Source organism: Colletes gigas, unplaced genomic scaffold, assembly GCF_013123115.1.
Source record: "Colletes gigas isolate AHSC1104 unplaced genomic scaffold, ASM1312311v1 Colletes_gigas_Sc00004, whole genome shotgun sequence".
NCBI lineage: Eukaryota > Metazoa > Arthropoda > Insecta > Hymenoptera > Colletidae > Colletes > Colletes gigas.
Window position 1 is genome coordinate 6,908,768 of NW_025106633.1, and position 15,132 is coordinate 6,923,899.

At 44.1% G+C, this 15,132-nt stretch overlaps 2 protein-coding genes across 10 annotated transcripts in view; both read left to right on the forward strand.

Moving 5' to 3' along the window:
* The window catches only part of LOC122405222 (M-phase inducer phosphatase-like), a 37,356-nt gene extending 26,303 nt beyond the window's left edge, over positions 1-11,053 (forward strand). The window contains exons 1-3 of one of the 3 annotated variants that reach the window (XM_043409790.1): positions 6,541-6,648; positions 7,756-7,942; positions 9,503-11,053. In XM_043409790.1, coding sequence (XP_043265725.1) covers positions 6,599-6,648; positions 7,756-7,942; positions 9,503-11,053 — 1,788 coding nt within the window. In that variant the 5' untranslated portion in view covers positions 6,541-6,598. Of the gene's footprint in view, positions 1-6,540; positions 6,649-7,393; positions 7,680-7,755; positions 7,943-9,502 lie in introns of those variants that run through there. The other 2 variants (XM_043409791.1, XM_043409789.1) reach the window with 2 other exon arrangements.
* Positions 11,054-13,361: 2,308 nt separating this feature from the next.
* Positions 13,362-14,583, forward strand: LOC122394892 (protein D2-like). Of its 7 annotated transcripts, none has more exons than XM_043392085.1 (3): positions 13,362-13,513; positions 13,839-14,090; positions 14,170-14,583. In XM_043392085.1, the coding sequence occupies exons 1-3, from the start codon at positions 13,489-13,491 to the stop codon at positions 14,520-14,522; spliced, it is 630 nt and encodes a 209-aa protein (XP_043248020.1). In that variant the 5' UTR covers positions 13,362-13,488; the 3' UTR covers positions 14,523-14,583. The 7 variants fall into 7 exon arrangements, with proteins under 7 accessions (XP_043248020.1, XP_043248026.1, XP_043248022.1 ...); XM_043392091.1 differs by having other exon boundaries at positions 13,375-13,509; XM_043392087.1 differs by having other exon boundaries at positions 13,481-13,608.
* The last annotated feature ends 549 nt before the right edge of the window (positions 14,584-15,132 follow it).

Below are 15,132 nucleotides of genomic sequence, written 5' to 3' on the forward strand. Positions count from 1 at the left end.
ATGATATTTCTGTTATCAACTTTATTTTCAAACAGTTGTTTATTTTTTATTATTGGAATAGTAATTTTTAAAGATCGTTTTGTTAGAGACAATACGTTAAGAATAAGATCACGTATGCGTGATAATGGCCGATACGTGCTGCCCGAGGTCTACGTGACGCTGCGATCGATATGACGAAGTCACGTACGCGTGACAGCGGCTGTCAAAGCGTTCAGTGGCGTGCAACGGTTGGATCGATAGTAAAGACATTCTCCACCCCCGAGTTTGAGGTTAGAAAATCAACAGCTGACGAAAATACAATATTCTATCACTATATATATACGAAGTTTCATAAAACTATCTTGATATTTTGGTTGGGAGTTTTCGAAAAATTCGTCAGCGTGCATCGTGTCGCAGATGTGCTGGCCGCACGTACGGGACGATTCGTAACAATGAGCAATCAGGAACCGTTCGCATCGATCGGGCAGCCCCAACACAGTTTCGCGCCACTTTGACCCACCTATGCTCGTTCCCGCCAATTATCTTCTACGGAGCCACAAAATTTCACATAAGAATCCGAATATCCGGAAATCCACGTTCCCCGTGTCAGAGAATTTACCAAATTTCTCGTCACCCTTCTTCCTTCGTGATTTCCCCCCTCCTCGCGATTCCTCTTCCCACCCTTTAACCCGTGGGTAGCCCTCTTCCCAGGGTGATTATTTTTTCTGACTTCCCTTCGTTTCCATGTCTATCCATCCCATCCAGAAGAGGAGGGGAGTTTTTGGTGGCTGTTGGCCGAGGGGTTGCGAGCAATTTTTCTATCCTCCTTCTCGTCTTTCTTTCGATTCCTTCCCCGGGTATATTGCGAAATTTCGTCTCTCCCCGCACGGTGCATCTGCGGCGGCTGCGCGTATCGGAAAGAATAGTAAGTAAGAGCAGGCTGTCTTCTACGCCCTTCGGGGATCCCGTAGGAACAGATGATGATCCCGTTTAGGAAGCTGCAAAGCCGTCTTGCTCTCTACCAGACTTTACGGTTACGGGGTCATCATCGTCAGGGGTTCTTCCTTACGTTTCGTCATCGATCCCACGGGGGACCCTCCTCGCGCGATCAACGATACGTTCAAAACTATCTAGCAAGAATATCCACGATTATTCGATCGCGTTAAACGCGTTCATTCTATTGCTTTAAAGGCAGAATTGATTATAAGAAGATATAAAAATAAACCGTGCGATAATTGATAGCCGTTCGGTTCTTCTACGAGCGAAACGTTTGTTTAAAAGGCGCTAGGGACTCGAATGTTTGAGAACCCTCCGGCAGGCATTACGTAAATGTCTCCCCGACGTTCCTTTCCTCCTGTGTCGCGTGAATAGGAGACACCGCGCCGCGACTCGCACCTATTTACTCACACGAACGCGCCGCGAGTCGTAGAAATGTTTCGTACATCCTGAACCGATGACTTCGAACGGTTAATAGTTTCTCATTTTTCCGAGAGTACGAATTTTTACGGACGGAACTTGCAGCGAGAAACATTTAGGTTATGCGAGATAAGTTAAGTCTTTCTTCTTCTCGGAAATAACATTTCAATTTACCTTCCGTGTCTCGTAGTCGGTGCACCTGAATCGAACACGTGTTCGCCATCAGTCATTTCATTCCCGAATAAACGTTTCTGCAAAAATCGATCATCCCCAAACAGTGATAGTCGTACGACTCACTGAAAGCAGCCACCGCGCGTCTATCGTCGTAGCGTCGAGGCTCGGTGCGCGTAGACGTATGCGCAGTCGTCGAGAGCCAGTGTCTGTTACACGTACACGCGCGTATATGCACTTAGCGGTGCACCATCGGGGTACCCATAGTTGGCACGTGCCAACCATCACAATGGCTACGACCATCTGCACTCCTTCTTATAGAAAAATCAAAGTCGTAGGGACACGGGCGTTCGCGCCCGATTTCGTGTCCCCCCTCCCGGTCCGTTATAAGTTCAAACCGCTCGTTTCCTCGCAAGATGGTCCAGACGTCGAGCAGAAACCGCTCGTGCCGGAGACTGTTCGACGCACACGACGCGTTCGAATCCTTTTACAATTTACATAATTCGTTGTCGTAGATCCTAGAACGCCTAACTTCCGCGACAACCTTTCATACTCTTCCGCCAATGCCCGTCCCATCCGCTGTCCCATCCATTCCTTACTCGGTGTCATCGTACTGTACGATACATGTGTTTGTTAAAGTATCGTATCGATGTATTATAATTAGAGGGTGTTGGGTCATTCTGGAAAAATTATGTTTGTTTGCGGGGGTCAATTACAATCATTTTTTGTGAATAGACATACCCCCGAATTCCTGCGCGTTTTCGAGAAAAAAATTCGAGAAGGTGGACAAATTTTTCGACAAAATTCAAGAATTTCAAATCGTTCTGGAAAAATTATTTTCGTTTGCGGGGGTCAATTACAATTATTTTTGGTGAATAGATATACCCCCGAATTCCTACGCGTTTTCGAGAAAAAAATTCGAGTAGGTGGACAAATTTTTTGATAAAATTAAAAACTTTCAAATCATTCTGGAAAAATTATTTTCGGTTGCAGGGGTTAATTGCAATTATTTTTGGTGAATAGATATACCCCCGAAATCCTACGCGTTTTCGAGAAAAAAATTCGAGAAGGTGTGAAATTTTTCGACGGAAAAAAAAAATTTCAAATTGTTCTGGAAAAATTATTTTCGGTTGCGGGGGTCAATTACAATTAGTTTTGGTGAATAGATATACCCCCGAATTCCTACGCGTTTTCGAGAAAAAAATTCGAGTAGGTGGACAAATTTTTTGATAAAATTCAAAAATTTCAAATCGTTCTGGAAAAATTATTTTCAGTTGCAGAGGTCAATTACAATCATTTTTGATGAATAGACATACCCTCGAAATTCTACGCATTTTCGAGAAAAAAATTCGTGTAGGTGGTCAAATTTCATTAATAACTTTTGAAAATAATTTTGTTAATAACTTTTTAACGAAGCCTCGATCAAAAAATTGATATTCTTGATTTTCGTTTTGTTTTTACAAACACCCTGTATACGAATCTTATCGACCCCAATGCGCAACGAAAAATTATTTATTGCAAATTACAAAATTCCTTTTAACGAGCATCGAATATATCGACCCGGTTTCTGGTAACCGAAACTCCGTCAGAGTAAAGGGAACGGAATAAACGCGTGGTAATTCTCAATAACAGTAATTTCGGAGCGGTTCGAGCAAGAACAGGAGACGCGGGGGAGACAAAGTGACAGACAGAGACGTTGGGGGTTGGGGTGGCTGGATGGTGGGGGTAAACGGGGAGCAGTGAACACAAGGACCGATCCACCGGGTCGTTCCCAGCGGTGGTGACTGCAAAGATTATTCGCTATAGGGCATCGAACGCGGACAAACGCGATACCATGGGGGTAGCTCAGCTGCTTTCTGCCACATATATTGGGGGTACCAGCCACCCCTCGTTCGCAGCTGCCAGATACGCGCACCTTCCACCACGTAACACGTTGCACCTTCCCGCGAGTGTTTCGCGATCATACGTCGACCTCCCGAATCGCTCTGCTCGATCGATGATCGTTACTTCGATCATCAGCCTATTTGTTCGACTCGTTTGAACGTGGGGAGATAACAACTACTTGGAAACACGGTAAAACGCGATTCATAAAATTCCATGAGATAGAATCATTATTTAAAAATAAATGGGAGAGGTACATTTAATATTGTAAAAATAATATCGATCAAATTGAAGATATAATTTGTTATGTTTAGTCAAACATAACCTAACCCTGGAAATTAAAAAAAATTGATATCATTGCACGTTGTAAACAAGTGTCGTTTCGATTGTTAAAATTAACACGAATATTCGAATTTGTTGATTTAGTTGCGTTTACTGAAACCGGAATGGTACGCGGAGAATATTTGCGGGGAACAACGCGAAGTCGACGAGTACGTTGAACGGCAACCCGTGCGGTCGTCTCAACCGACACGCTCTCGAAGCCGAACTTAATAACGCTCTTTCCTTTTCCGGTTTCTTCTTTCCTCTTTCTTCCTCGGTTTACCCAGTATCATGCAGAAAACCTCGTACAAGTTCGCGTAACCCTCGACGAATTTATCGATCGAACCAAATACAGTAAAAAAAAAAAAATTTATTTTAATCAATTCCGAATAAAATTTCGATTTTGATATATTTATACCATTTTGGTCGAATTAAACACGTTGCTAATTTGCTACCTAAATTAAACAAAAATCTGTTCAAAACGTTACTCCGAAAGGTGCCCAATTTGTCACGGGACCACGCCTGCTTTGACCGATTAATTTTACGAGCAGTTAATTGGTTGGATTTTCGATATTCCGGGGCGACCAAAACGAAGAAACGACGGCGGGAACAGCGCACGTATCGGCGTTCCATCAGACATAAGTCCGTTGGTATAACTCGTTCCTCCTCTTTCGTCGACGAGTTCTCCCGTCATTTTTATAGCTGTTCGAAAGCACAGCGTGATTACGCTCGAATTGAGCGAACGGCCGCTGTTATCTTCCACCGATACGAAAGATGTTCCCATCACGTGAAATTGATTCATGAGTTATCGTTACCTACCCACGATCCCCCCCCTCTCAGCGATCGGGCCCAGAGATGCCCGAAATTCTTATCTAGATAAAATAAACTTCTCGTTCGTTGTTTCCAGAATGAAAAATTAAATATTTCACAAATCAACCAACTTTAAGTTCATCTTACCCGTAATCTATTATTTAAATAAAATTTTCGCTATTACTAACATCAGACCTCGTTCCTTGTTTCCAGAATGAAAAATTAAATATTTCACAAATCCACCGACTTTAAGTTCATCTTACTCGAAATCTATTATTTAAATGAAATTTTTGCTATTACTAACACCAGATTACAAAGTATCGTTTCCAATTGAGGTTTCTTATCTTTCAAATCGAGGGGGGAAAAGGTTGGTCGCGCGAGAGACTCAAAAGTTTCGATAGGTTATAAAAAATGGCCGCCATGCCGGTCGATCGGATAGAGGAGGCTCGCCAAAAGCACTTGTAGACTCTGGTCTTAGGGGCGGGTGGGGTACCTGCCGTGTGAAAATCTCCGAAGAATGCGAGGGTGGTATCAAAGATCAGGTGAAGCATTGTGATCGGCGGAATGAAAAAAACGGACCGAGTCGTACCTGCCCAGAGTGCTGCATCCTTCGGAACAGTCGGTGCATCAACCGACGGGACGAGGAGAGGCCCGGGAGAGGGAGAGAGACGGAGAGCAGGGCCCTTTCAGTGCGAGGAACTCCTATGGTCGGCAACCTTTTCCGCTCTGGTATCGAAAGCGAGGAGCTATGTAGTCAGTGAATGACCGCGCATGTATGCGAGACAGGCGGACAGCAACAGACAGACTCGAAGAGGGGGGTGAAGATCGTGCACTTAAATATTTCTTCCGGCAATACATACGCGCCCGTGTTTGTTTCTCCGGGCAATAATAATAATCTAAACGTTATCCGACGCGTGGTCATCTCATTTCACAAAAAAAACATTAAAAATAACAATTTTATCAACGTCCTGATAGTAGAATTATTTTAATCGAAATGTTACTTCGTACGAGATTTTCTCAGGCCTGGTTCATAAATTACCCCTTTGATCGCGAACGACTTCTCGGTAGAAGACACACCCTGTGTGCGAAACATTTGTCACGCCCTGAGTATACAGTCTGTGCACTCCGAACGCTCATAGACGTTTATCGGCAGGACACGACGAATTAATATTCGAAAAGGTTTCAATAGAAACGGAGATTAAGAGAACTACTTACTTCGGGACTTATTTCGCGTCGAGCATAACCTCCGTTATTACGAAACTTGTTTTCCCGCCATATGCATCTTTGCATTCCTCTTGAGAGAGATACCAGGGGCTTGGATTCGAAATTTTGTTCCTAATGCTCGTATACGTTGCTTTTGATCGTTGGACGCAAAGTTCTGGGGCTGACGTGCAGCAGACGCGGCTAGATTTATTTATTTAAGTCTTTACTGCTCGAGTGTACAGGTACCGGATACATGAATATAAAGCCACATGAGCGCGCGCAAGTGCGTAAGAGGTTAGGTGGAGCTAATAGCGATGTTATTAAAACCTAACCTTCGCGTTGTGTCGTGCACTTTATATGCACCTAGCGGATACGCGAACGTACGAATCGGCGAACGAACGAACAAACGAGACGGACGTAACGATAGACGGCGGCAGAGGGGCTGAAAAGGGCCCCCCATAGCGGGCGCCCTAAAGAGAGGATTCCGCGTTCCGTTCTCCCTACCCGGCTTGAGAAGATTTAGGCGGGCCCTTTCTCACTCCCTGATTGGCCGGCCCTTCCCCCCACCATACGTTATTGCCTCGTATAAAGACAGTTCTTCCCGCCAGATCGAGCAGTTTGTACGAGTTTGGCAAGTGGGAAGTACGCTGACCTCGTTCGCTGCTCGGTCAGACGCGTGGCGACCATCGCCCGTACGAGATCGTGTGTGAACGAGACGATAAAAAAATCATTATCAAAAAAAGGAAAATTTGCCGGAACGAATCGTTCCGTTCGTTCCTTCCTTTCGTTGACGCGTCGTGCACACGATCTCGCTGATATGTTTTGGGAAAGTGTCACCGATTCGTGCGAAGTGTGCCAATGTACAAGGTATTAACGCGGGAACGAGTATATTTCCCGGCTTTCGTTAAAGACACTTCGTTCCCCTCCCAAGGATCTACGTGTTGTGTGATTCAGTGAAATTCGACCCGCAACGTCCGTACTCGCGTGGGTAAAATCAAGAAGAAAACGTGCTGTGTCGCGGTCGCGAGCCGAGAGAGCTCGTTTCTCGTTCGATGCAAGAGTAATTTCTGCTATTCTACCGATATCGTCGAGAGGCTTGGTGAATTCCTCGGATTCGCGAGCCAAAGGTTTCACGGTCAATCATATTTGAATCGCACAACAGCAGTAGACGTTGCACTGAACACGTTTCACTGAACACTTCGTAACCGAGTTTTCCCTCCATTCCCTCTAAAGCAGACAAATTGTATTCTCGTGTAACGAGTAAAATTGTGTAGATTTATTCAGAAAATAGCTTTCGTTCACGATTTATGAGTAACTCCGTAAATCTGAATACGATTACAAAATCTTTTTTCCCCTGACCATCCAACGATGCAAAATCGTTAATTTTTTTTTATTCGAAAATAAAGTTTGTCCGACTCTGACTGTTGGCGCGCTCGTGTTGTTTCCTCGGGTACACGCAACGAGGCGCCCCAAGTCGGCAGTCACATTCACGAGTATTTGCCAAATAGAGACACGAGTTTGCACCGCGTGTCGCTTGCAAAGTGGCGTTTTGGCGCCAAAAGCACTTGACGCTCGTAGCCTCTATTCGACGTCGACACGAGTTTCAGGGGAATTCATGGTAGTGGTGGGTTTACCTTCGATATCGACGCGTAAGAACTTATTTGCCAAAGTAACGACTATGGTCAACGTACTGGTATACTGGTGAATCGACGTTTGCCTCCGGGTCGACGAAACGTACGCGATAATGTAGCCTGTGTGATCGAACGGTTCTGAAAATAAATACGGAAAATACACGCGTTCGTTTCGGTTTCTCGTGAATGATTTCTGTTCCGAATCGCGGCTCGTGATGAGAGACAATTTCACTTCTGTGTGACCGGTGCCCGCGCAAACTTTTCGAGGTTAGGTTGATCGTAGCACGTGCACGCGTAGCCATGTTGCAAATTCGATGGTGCTTATTCTTGTCTGTTGTTACAGGCTCTTCAAAAATGCGTTCAAATTCAAAAACACACCCGAACAGACGGTGAAATCCAAACCGAAGGCGCGACGACTTCTCGGCATGACGTCGCGACGCTTTTCCACTAGTCCGGAGATAGCATCGCCATCTGTCGACAAAGAGAACAGTAATGTCTCTTGCAGCCCACACGGTATCAGTCCGCAAAAGGTACGTACTCATACTCGTATGATATTTCGTGTAATCGTGATTCGTTATTTGATTTCACTCGTTTCCCCCCTTGTTACTTTACCTTACAAACTATGCATTGTAGGTACATCATCTGTATTACATACATAGTCTCGTATCACCCGTTTAACAGCAATAAATAAATAAAACTAAACAGAGACGCCATCTATTATTCAAATTAAACGTAGATTCTTAACATTTTTCCGTTTCGACTCGATAAGGCTATTTCGTGTTCTATTCTTTTCGAAAGGAAGCAAACCAATGATACACCTGTTTTTCTATTCTTCGATTCGGTTTATTTCCGACATTCACCAGATCGAAGATAACGAAACAGGCGACGAAATACAGCGTTTCTCGTTCGATTCGAATCTTTTGATTGATCTGAACTCGAGACGAGTCGAATTTTCCATAATCAAGTACCGTGGCGATAGGACACCGGATGTCGTGGCATTTCCGTCACCCGGATACATCATTGAAATGTTTAAATCGATGATCATTATGCTTCAGCTTTTCACACACACACACACACACAGCTGCCATTTTATTTTCTTATTGTAGATCTATTCGTTTGCATTTTTATTGCACATTTTTTAAGGTTAGGTCATCGACAACATACAGAGTGATCGGTTACCTCTGCGAAAAATTTGAATGGGAGATTCTAGAGACCAAAATATGACGAAAATCAAGAATACCAATTTGTTGATTGAGGCTTCGTTAAAAAGTGATTAACGATTAAAGTTCCATAAGGGCAGGAAAATTTTTCGGCGAAATTAAAATATTTTAAATAGTTCTGAAAAAATTATTTTCGGTTGCAGGGGTCAATTACAATCATTTTCGGTGAATAGACATAACCCCGAATTCCTACGCACTTTCGAGAAAAAAATTCGAGTAGGCGGACAAATTTTTCGACAAAATTAAAAGATTTAAAATCGATCTAGAAAAATTATTTTCGTTTGCAGGGGTCAATTACAATCATTTTTGGTGAATAGACATACCCCCGAAATCCTAAGCAGTTTCGAGAAAAAAATTCCAGTAGGTGGACAAATTTTTCGACAAAATTAAAATATTTCAAATCGATCTAGAAAAATTATTTTCGGTTGCAGGGGTCAATTACAATCATTTTTGGTGAATAGACATACCCCCGAAATCCTAAGCAGTTTCGAGAAAAAAATTCCAGTAGGTGGACAAATTTTTCGACAAAATTAAAATATTTCAAATCGATCTAGAAAAATTATTTTCGGTTGCAGGGGTCAATTACAATCATTTTTGGTGAATAGACATACCCCCGAAATCCTAAGCAGTTTCGAGAAAAAAATTCGTGTAGGTAGACAAATTTTATTAATAATTTTTAACAAAGCCTCGATCAACAAATTGGTATTCTTGGGTATTCTCATGGGTGGCCGAACACCCTGTATAGCTATACATTATCTTTGTCTTAATTGTTGAAGTCCTCAACTACCGACCAAATCGTGTTACGAAAAAGAAATAATATAAATCGCCGGTTGCAAAGAATTTTACTAACGTTTCGATTGTTCTATGCAGGCTGTGGTCGGCAAGAGATGTCGCTATCCGCTGGAGGATTGCGACCCGAACAGTCAGGACAGCGGATACGAGGCGAGCTACCCGGACAAGGAAGAGAAGCCCCAGGATGGGTTTCAGTTTTTGGAGCCTTTGGCCGTTGCCCCGCGTCGAATGTCGATCGAGTCGCGCAGCCCGATGGAGTCGCCGGTTCGTTCGTCGCCGCAGCGATTACGAATGACGCGACCGTCCCTCTTCCGGAGCCTCTCGTCCGGCTACGAAAGCATGGACGACGGTTTCAACGACCTGATCGACATGGAGGCTTTGGACGACACCACACAGCTACCGAACGGCATCTCCACCCTACTCTGCGGCGATATCGTCGGTAACGTCACGCTTACCGACGCGTCTGACTATAAAATAGACTCGAGCAGCCCGAGCACGCCGGAATTCCCTCGTACAAATCGCACCGGCAACTTCAGGCGATCGCTGTCGTTTCAGAGCGAGAAGCCGGAGACACGTAAGAACCTGTCGCTGTCGAAAGTACGCTCGTGTCTGTTTCGTTCGCCCAACGGGGCTACGTCGACGGCGGAGCTGAGCCCGGACGAGAGGAGCCCGTTGACGATGTCGCTATCCGCGAACCGTCGTCGACGAATCGCGTACGGGGACGAGAACGCGCTCAACAACGCTCTGTCCCTGTTCCCGATGTCCATCAGGACGTTCAAACGGCCGGATCCCCCGCCCATGGACGATAGTCCGAAACTAGTCAAAAGGTTGAGGAGATCCAGCACCAGCTTCCTAGACGCGATCAGGGAATGCAGCAGCACCGACACGCCGGCCTTGAATCCAAGGTTCGCGGCCGTTCCGCTGCAGAGGAGCCTGTCGGAGACCGTCACCACGACGATCGCGACAAAAACGGAAACGCACGCGCTGATCAAGTCCGCCATTCACCGCAGCACCACCGACCTGGACCTGACCGGCGACTTCAGCAAACCGTGCGTTCTGCCGTTGGCTACCGGTCAACACGAGGACCTCAAGTCGATCTCCACGGACACCCTCGCGGCCCTGATACGCGGCGAGTTCCAGGATCGAATCGGCTCGTTCCAGATCGTCGACTGTCGGTACCCGTACGAGTTCGACGCCGGTCACATCCAAGGCGCACAGAACCTCTACAGCAAGGATCTCATCGAACGGATCCTGCTCGACCCGATGAAGAGCTCGCCCGAGATACAACCGGACACCAACAAGAGAAACGTCTTGGTGTTCCATTGCGAGTTCTCGTGGGAGCGCGGGCCGAATCTGTCGCGGTTTCTGCGCAGCTTGGACCGTCAACGGAACAAGGAGCACTATCCTGCTCTGCATTACCCCGAGCTCTATCTGCTGCACGGCGGTTACGAGCAGTTCTACAAGGAGCAGAAATTGTTGTGCACGCCGCAAGGTTACCGACCGATGAGACATCCCGACAACGAGGCGGATCTCAGACAGTTTCGAAGCAAGAGCAAAAGCTGGCAGGGCGAGAAATCGAGGATCACACCCAGCGTGACGCGAACCAATCTGAAGCGTTTAGGTTTTTGATCGCACGTTTTGTCTCGAGATCCCTTTCGTTGCTTCGCGAAGACGAGCGGAAGGTAATCGTTCTGCCAGTGGCATTCGTGCGATCGTTCCTGTATCTTTACGTTGTAAATAGCTTGTCTGGCACTAGTACGCTTACTCTCTTAGTAAATTCTAGTACAAGGAAACGAAAAGCGCTTATTTTCGTCGACGAGTGTCGTCGAAGGTTTGCGCGCGGACGGACGATCGGATGAGAATTTAGATGTACAACAGAATTTCAGTTATCCGAACTAAAAAAGCTTGCTGATTGGTCCTTCCACTATTTCTTACAAGATGCAACAATGATCCACGTCCGTCTAAAATGTATCCATAGTCTTTAAAATTATGAAATAATTCCCGGCTCGAGGGTTCTAGAGATTCGTCGACATTATTTGTATATACAATCGTTGGTTTTGGTAAGCAAAGTTCGGATAAATGAAGCAGTATGCTGTAAAAGGTATCGTCGAGTAGCTAGATGTCGCTGTCCGCGCGCAACGACCGTTCACGGCGATGGCGATGTGGACGGGGGTGGAGCAAACGCGAAAGAATGAGACGAATCGTTCGTAACGGTTTTTTTGCAATCTTCTACACGCGTGATTTCATTATTCGCATCGTCGCCGCCGTTTCGAGGCATTGCATCGCCAAAGTTTATAGAGAATATTTTTGGACTGTGTACATTAAATACGACGCGGGGAAATCAATTATAAAGAGAGAATTAAAATTATTCTAAATGTGCAAATTTCATTTTGTATATGTATGGATGAACGAATGTGTGATAGATGAACGAACGAACGAACGAACGACGCGTGTACGTATACATGTGTGTATTATAAAAATGGTTGTACGTTATATGTCTCTTTAGTTTATAATATACCTTTCCGTACAGTTGAAACAAACTTTCATTTCTCGTTACTTCATTCTTTCAATTTGAACTCTGCCTGCCCGTTACCCAGAAATTACTCGTTAAATGCATACGCGATCAGAGTGACAAGAAGAAGTTAACTTTAAATCGTTTGGAGCAATTTGTAGTTATTCGTACTGATTTGATAAATCGTTAATGTGTTTATTTACGAAAAGGGGTCGAAAATATTCGTGCTTGGGAAAGAGGAATTGATAGTATACGTGCAGGCATGCGTAACGGGTTGCATATCTCCGGTGGTAATTTTTCGTTTGTATGCTGCTGAGTGGTTGTAGCATCGCGAATTTGAAAATTGTTACAGAGAGTAGACGAGGTGAACAAAGTCCAAATTATGGGGGTAAATGACCCCCGAAAGAACTTTCAGGCATCTGCTTTCGATTAAGTAATATTTTTGCCCTAAATCTTCGTTCATATGTTATGAGTTATCGTAGTAAATTACAATCTTATAAAAATTGTACGCAATATCGTGTGTAAGAATCTATACTTAAAGATGTTAGATAATAAAGAAAAACTATAACTGCCATTAAATAAAAACAATTTTATCAAAACAGAAAGCCTTTTGCTTCACGATTCGTCGATAAATCCGTTACCAATATAAAGTTTGAAACTTGAAAATTGTGTAACACGAGGTTACGTAACTTTAATTTACGTCCAGATAAATTCGATCTGGTTTCGTTCGTATCGATACGACGATAATGGAAGCATAATTTTATTGTAACTTTTTACCATTGCGTGGGACACTGCCATCTTTGGTTAGAATATCGTGTCGATATAATTAACCAATAATAATTTGATCACGCGACAAGATGTTTACGTACAACTTTATCTTATCGTGGAACGTACTATGGAAGTTTCTCGAAAAGCAAGATATTGTCACAGTCGACTTTAGCACGAACCATACTGAACGAGAAAGCAGCAAAGCTGCGAGAGTCCATTTTGCACTGGATAAAGAAAGAGGCACAGATACTCCATACTCTTTCTACCAAGTGCAAAATCAGACTCTCGCGATTTTACTGTTTCAGCATGGTTAGTACTAGAATTGGCTGTAACATTTGTTCCCCTCGAGTCCCCTCAAATGGCATGAATTAATGATACGTGGTACATATACAGGGTGTCCAATTTAAATCGTACCCAATCGAATATCTTCGAAAGTGTGAAAGATCAACTGTATATTTTAGACTTCTTCAAAATCTATCGGTCTTTACGATTTAGTTCTGATTCTACCCAAAAAATGCTTATCTCGGTCACGACTGCACCTTGCTAGATAAAGATAAACCGAATATAAATATTTACATCTAGTCTCTGTGCAAGCCATTGTTATATCCCCTACATAGTTACTATCTCGGTATTTCTCTCGTAAGTTTCGAACAAAGCCCTAAACGGTTTTTCGTTCGATCGTTAAAATCTGGGACACCTTGTAGAACCGGCGATAAAAATTACATACCGGGGATACCGGCTTCGCAGTGCTACGCACGCTACGCTTGGTTTTATTCGTACAAATATGACACAGCTTTTGTTAAACGCAAGTAATACTAATTGAACTGTTGAAACGCACGCCGTTCGTTCGTTGGTTTTCTGGATAATTGCATAGTGTGTTGCGTACACAATAATTACAATTACCGTGCGACGCAACTTGTTTCTCACGTTCGTCCCGATTTTCTTTCCTTTCCCTTCGCTGCGCCATTCGATCGTAAGATATCACGCGAATAAAGTCGTACAGTCGTTCGCGATTTCACCTCGAGTGCCTGGGGCTGTTCGCGATAATTTTTTGTTTTTGCGTTCGGTACATGTGCGATATCGATATGAACTATCGTGCTTGTCTGCTATTTTCATTTGTTATATCGCTTTCAGCTGCACTGATCGCGAAGAAACCTCTGATAGAAATTGGTACACGACTCGCGTCCTCCATGGCTCAAGCACTTCAAACTCACGGCGTAGTGCCAGACGTGGTCGACAAAGTGCCACAAAATGTATTGAGCGTCACGTACCCTAACAACCTCTCAGTGGAAATTGGTAAAGTGCTGACCCCGACACAGGTCAAGGATCAACCTACCGTCACTTGGACCGCAGAGGCAAACGCCTATTATACTCTTTGCATGACCGGTACGTACTTCCAACAAAACTAGAAACACTCTTGAGCTAGCTATCGTTAAAATGTTACTTGGACAATCTGTTCTTTTAGATCCCGATGCACCGAGCAGAAAAACCCCAACGTTTCGCGAGTGGCACCATTGGCTGGTAGGAAACATTCCTGGCTCCGATGTCTCTAAAGGGGAAGTGCTCTCCGAATACATCGGCTCTGGCCCTCCCCAGGACACTGGGCTTCATCGTTACGTATTTCTCTTGTACAAGCAGCCTGGGAAGCTTACCTTCGACGAGAAACGTCTTACCAATAGAAGCGGGGACGATCGAGCAAAATTCTCTATAAAGAAGTTTGCTGCTAAATACAATCTTGGCGATCCCATTGCTGGGAACATGTACCAAGCAGAATTTGACGACTACGTTCCTCTTCTCTACAAACAACTGGGTGCCTAAAACATTAATATTACACATGTAAGCTCTTGTAAAGGATGGTCTTATTAAATTTCTAGTTTATCCAACAAGTTCTTTCTTTTCTTTATACCCTAAAAACTTGTTTCTGCACGCTTGGTATATCAAAGTGTACTTAAGCATGTGCACTTTCAGCTTGTAAGTACAAGTTCGTTTGCAAATTAGTTTCTACGTTTTTAAAGTATTTGTTCAGGGCATTGAGAGTCTCTGTTAGATTTAGCAGATCTTTTTTAGGAAGAAGGAACTTTTGTTCTGTAACTACTGTTTCGTGTTTGAGATTTGAGACTTTCACGGCCGGAGTTAGCGTTAGTATTCATGGCTTCCGGATGGGTTAGCGTGTCTGAGCATAATTGGTGACCATGGATCTTATAAAAGGACTTCCTGAAACCATGAGGCTTCGGTATTTCTTAACCCTGAAAATGCAAACTGAAACGTTGACGCCTACATTTATCCAGGAACCATAAGTCTTGATACCACGATAGGATTGAATTTATTAACAGGTTTGACACCTGTTTTGTTTTCATTACTATAGGTTTCACTTAGAGTGCCGGTTATAGCGTAACAATTCCCTGTCAGAGCTACAGATTAGAAAGGA

Bases quoted from the DNA above. Each gene is read 5' to 3' on its own strand.
- LOC122394892 (XM_043392085.1), top strand. From the start codon at position 13,489: ATGACACAGCTTTTGTTAAACGCAA. The intron at 13,514-13,838 runs GTAATACTAATT...TATCGCTTTCAG, and splicing joins ACAGCTTTTGTTAAACGCAA to CTGCACTGATCGCGAAGAAA. The intron at 14,091-14,169 runs GTACGTACTTCC...CTGTTCTTTTAG, and splicing joins TTATACTCTTTGCATGACCG to ATCCCGATGCACCGAGCAGA.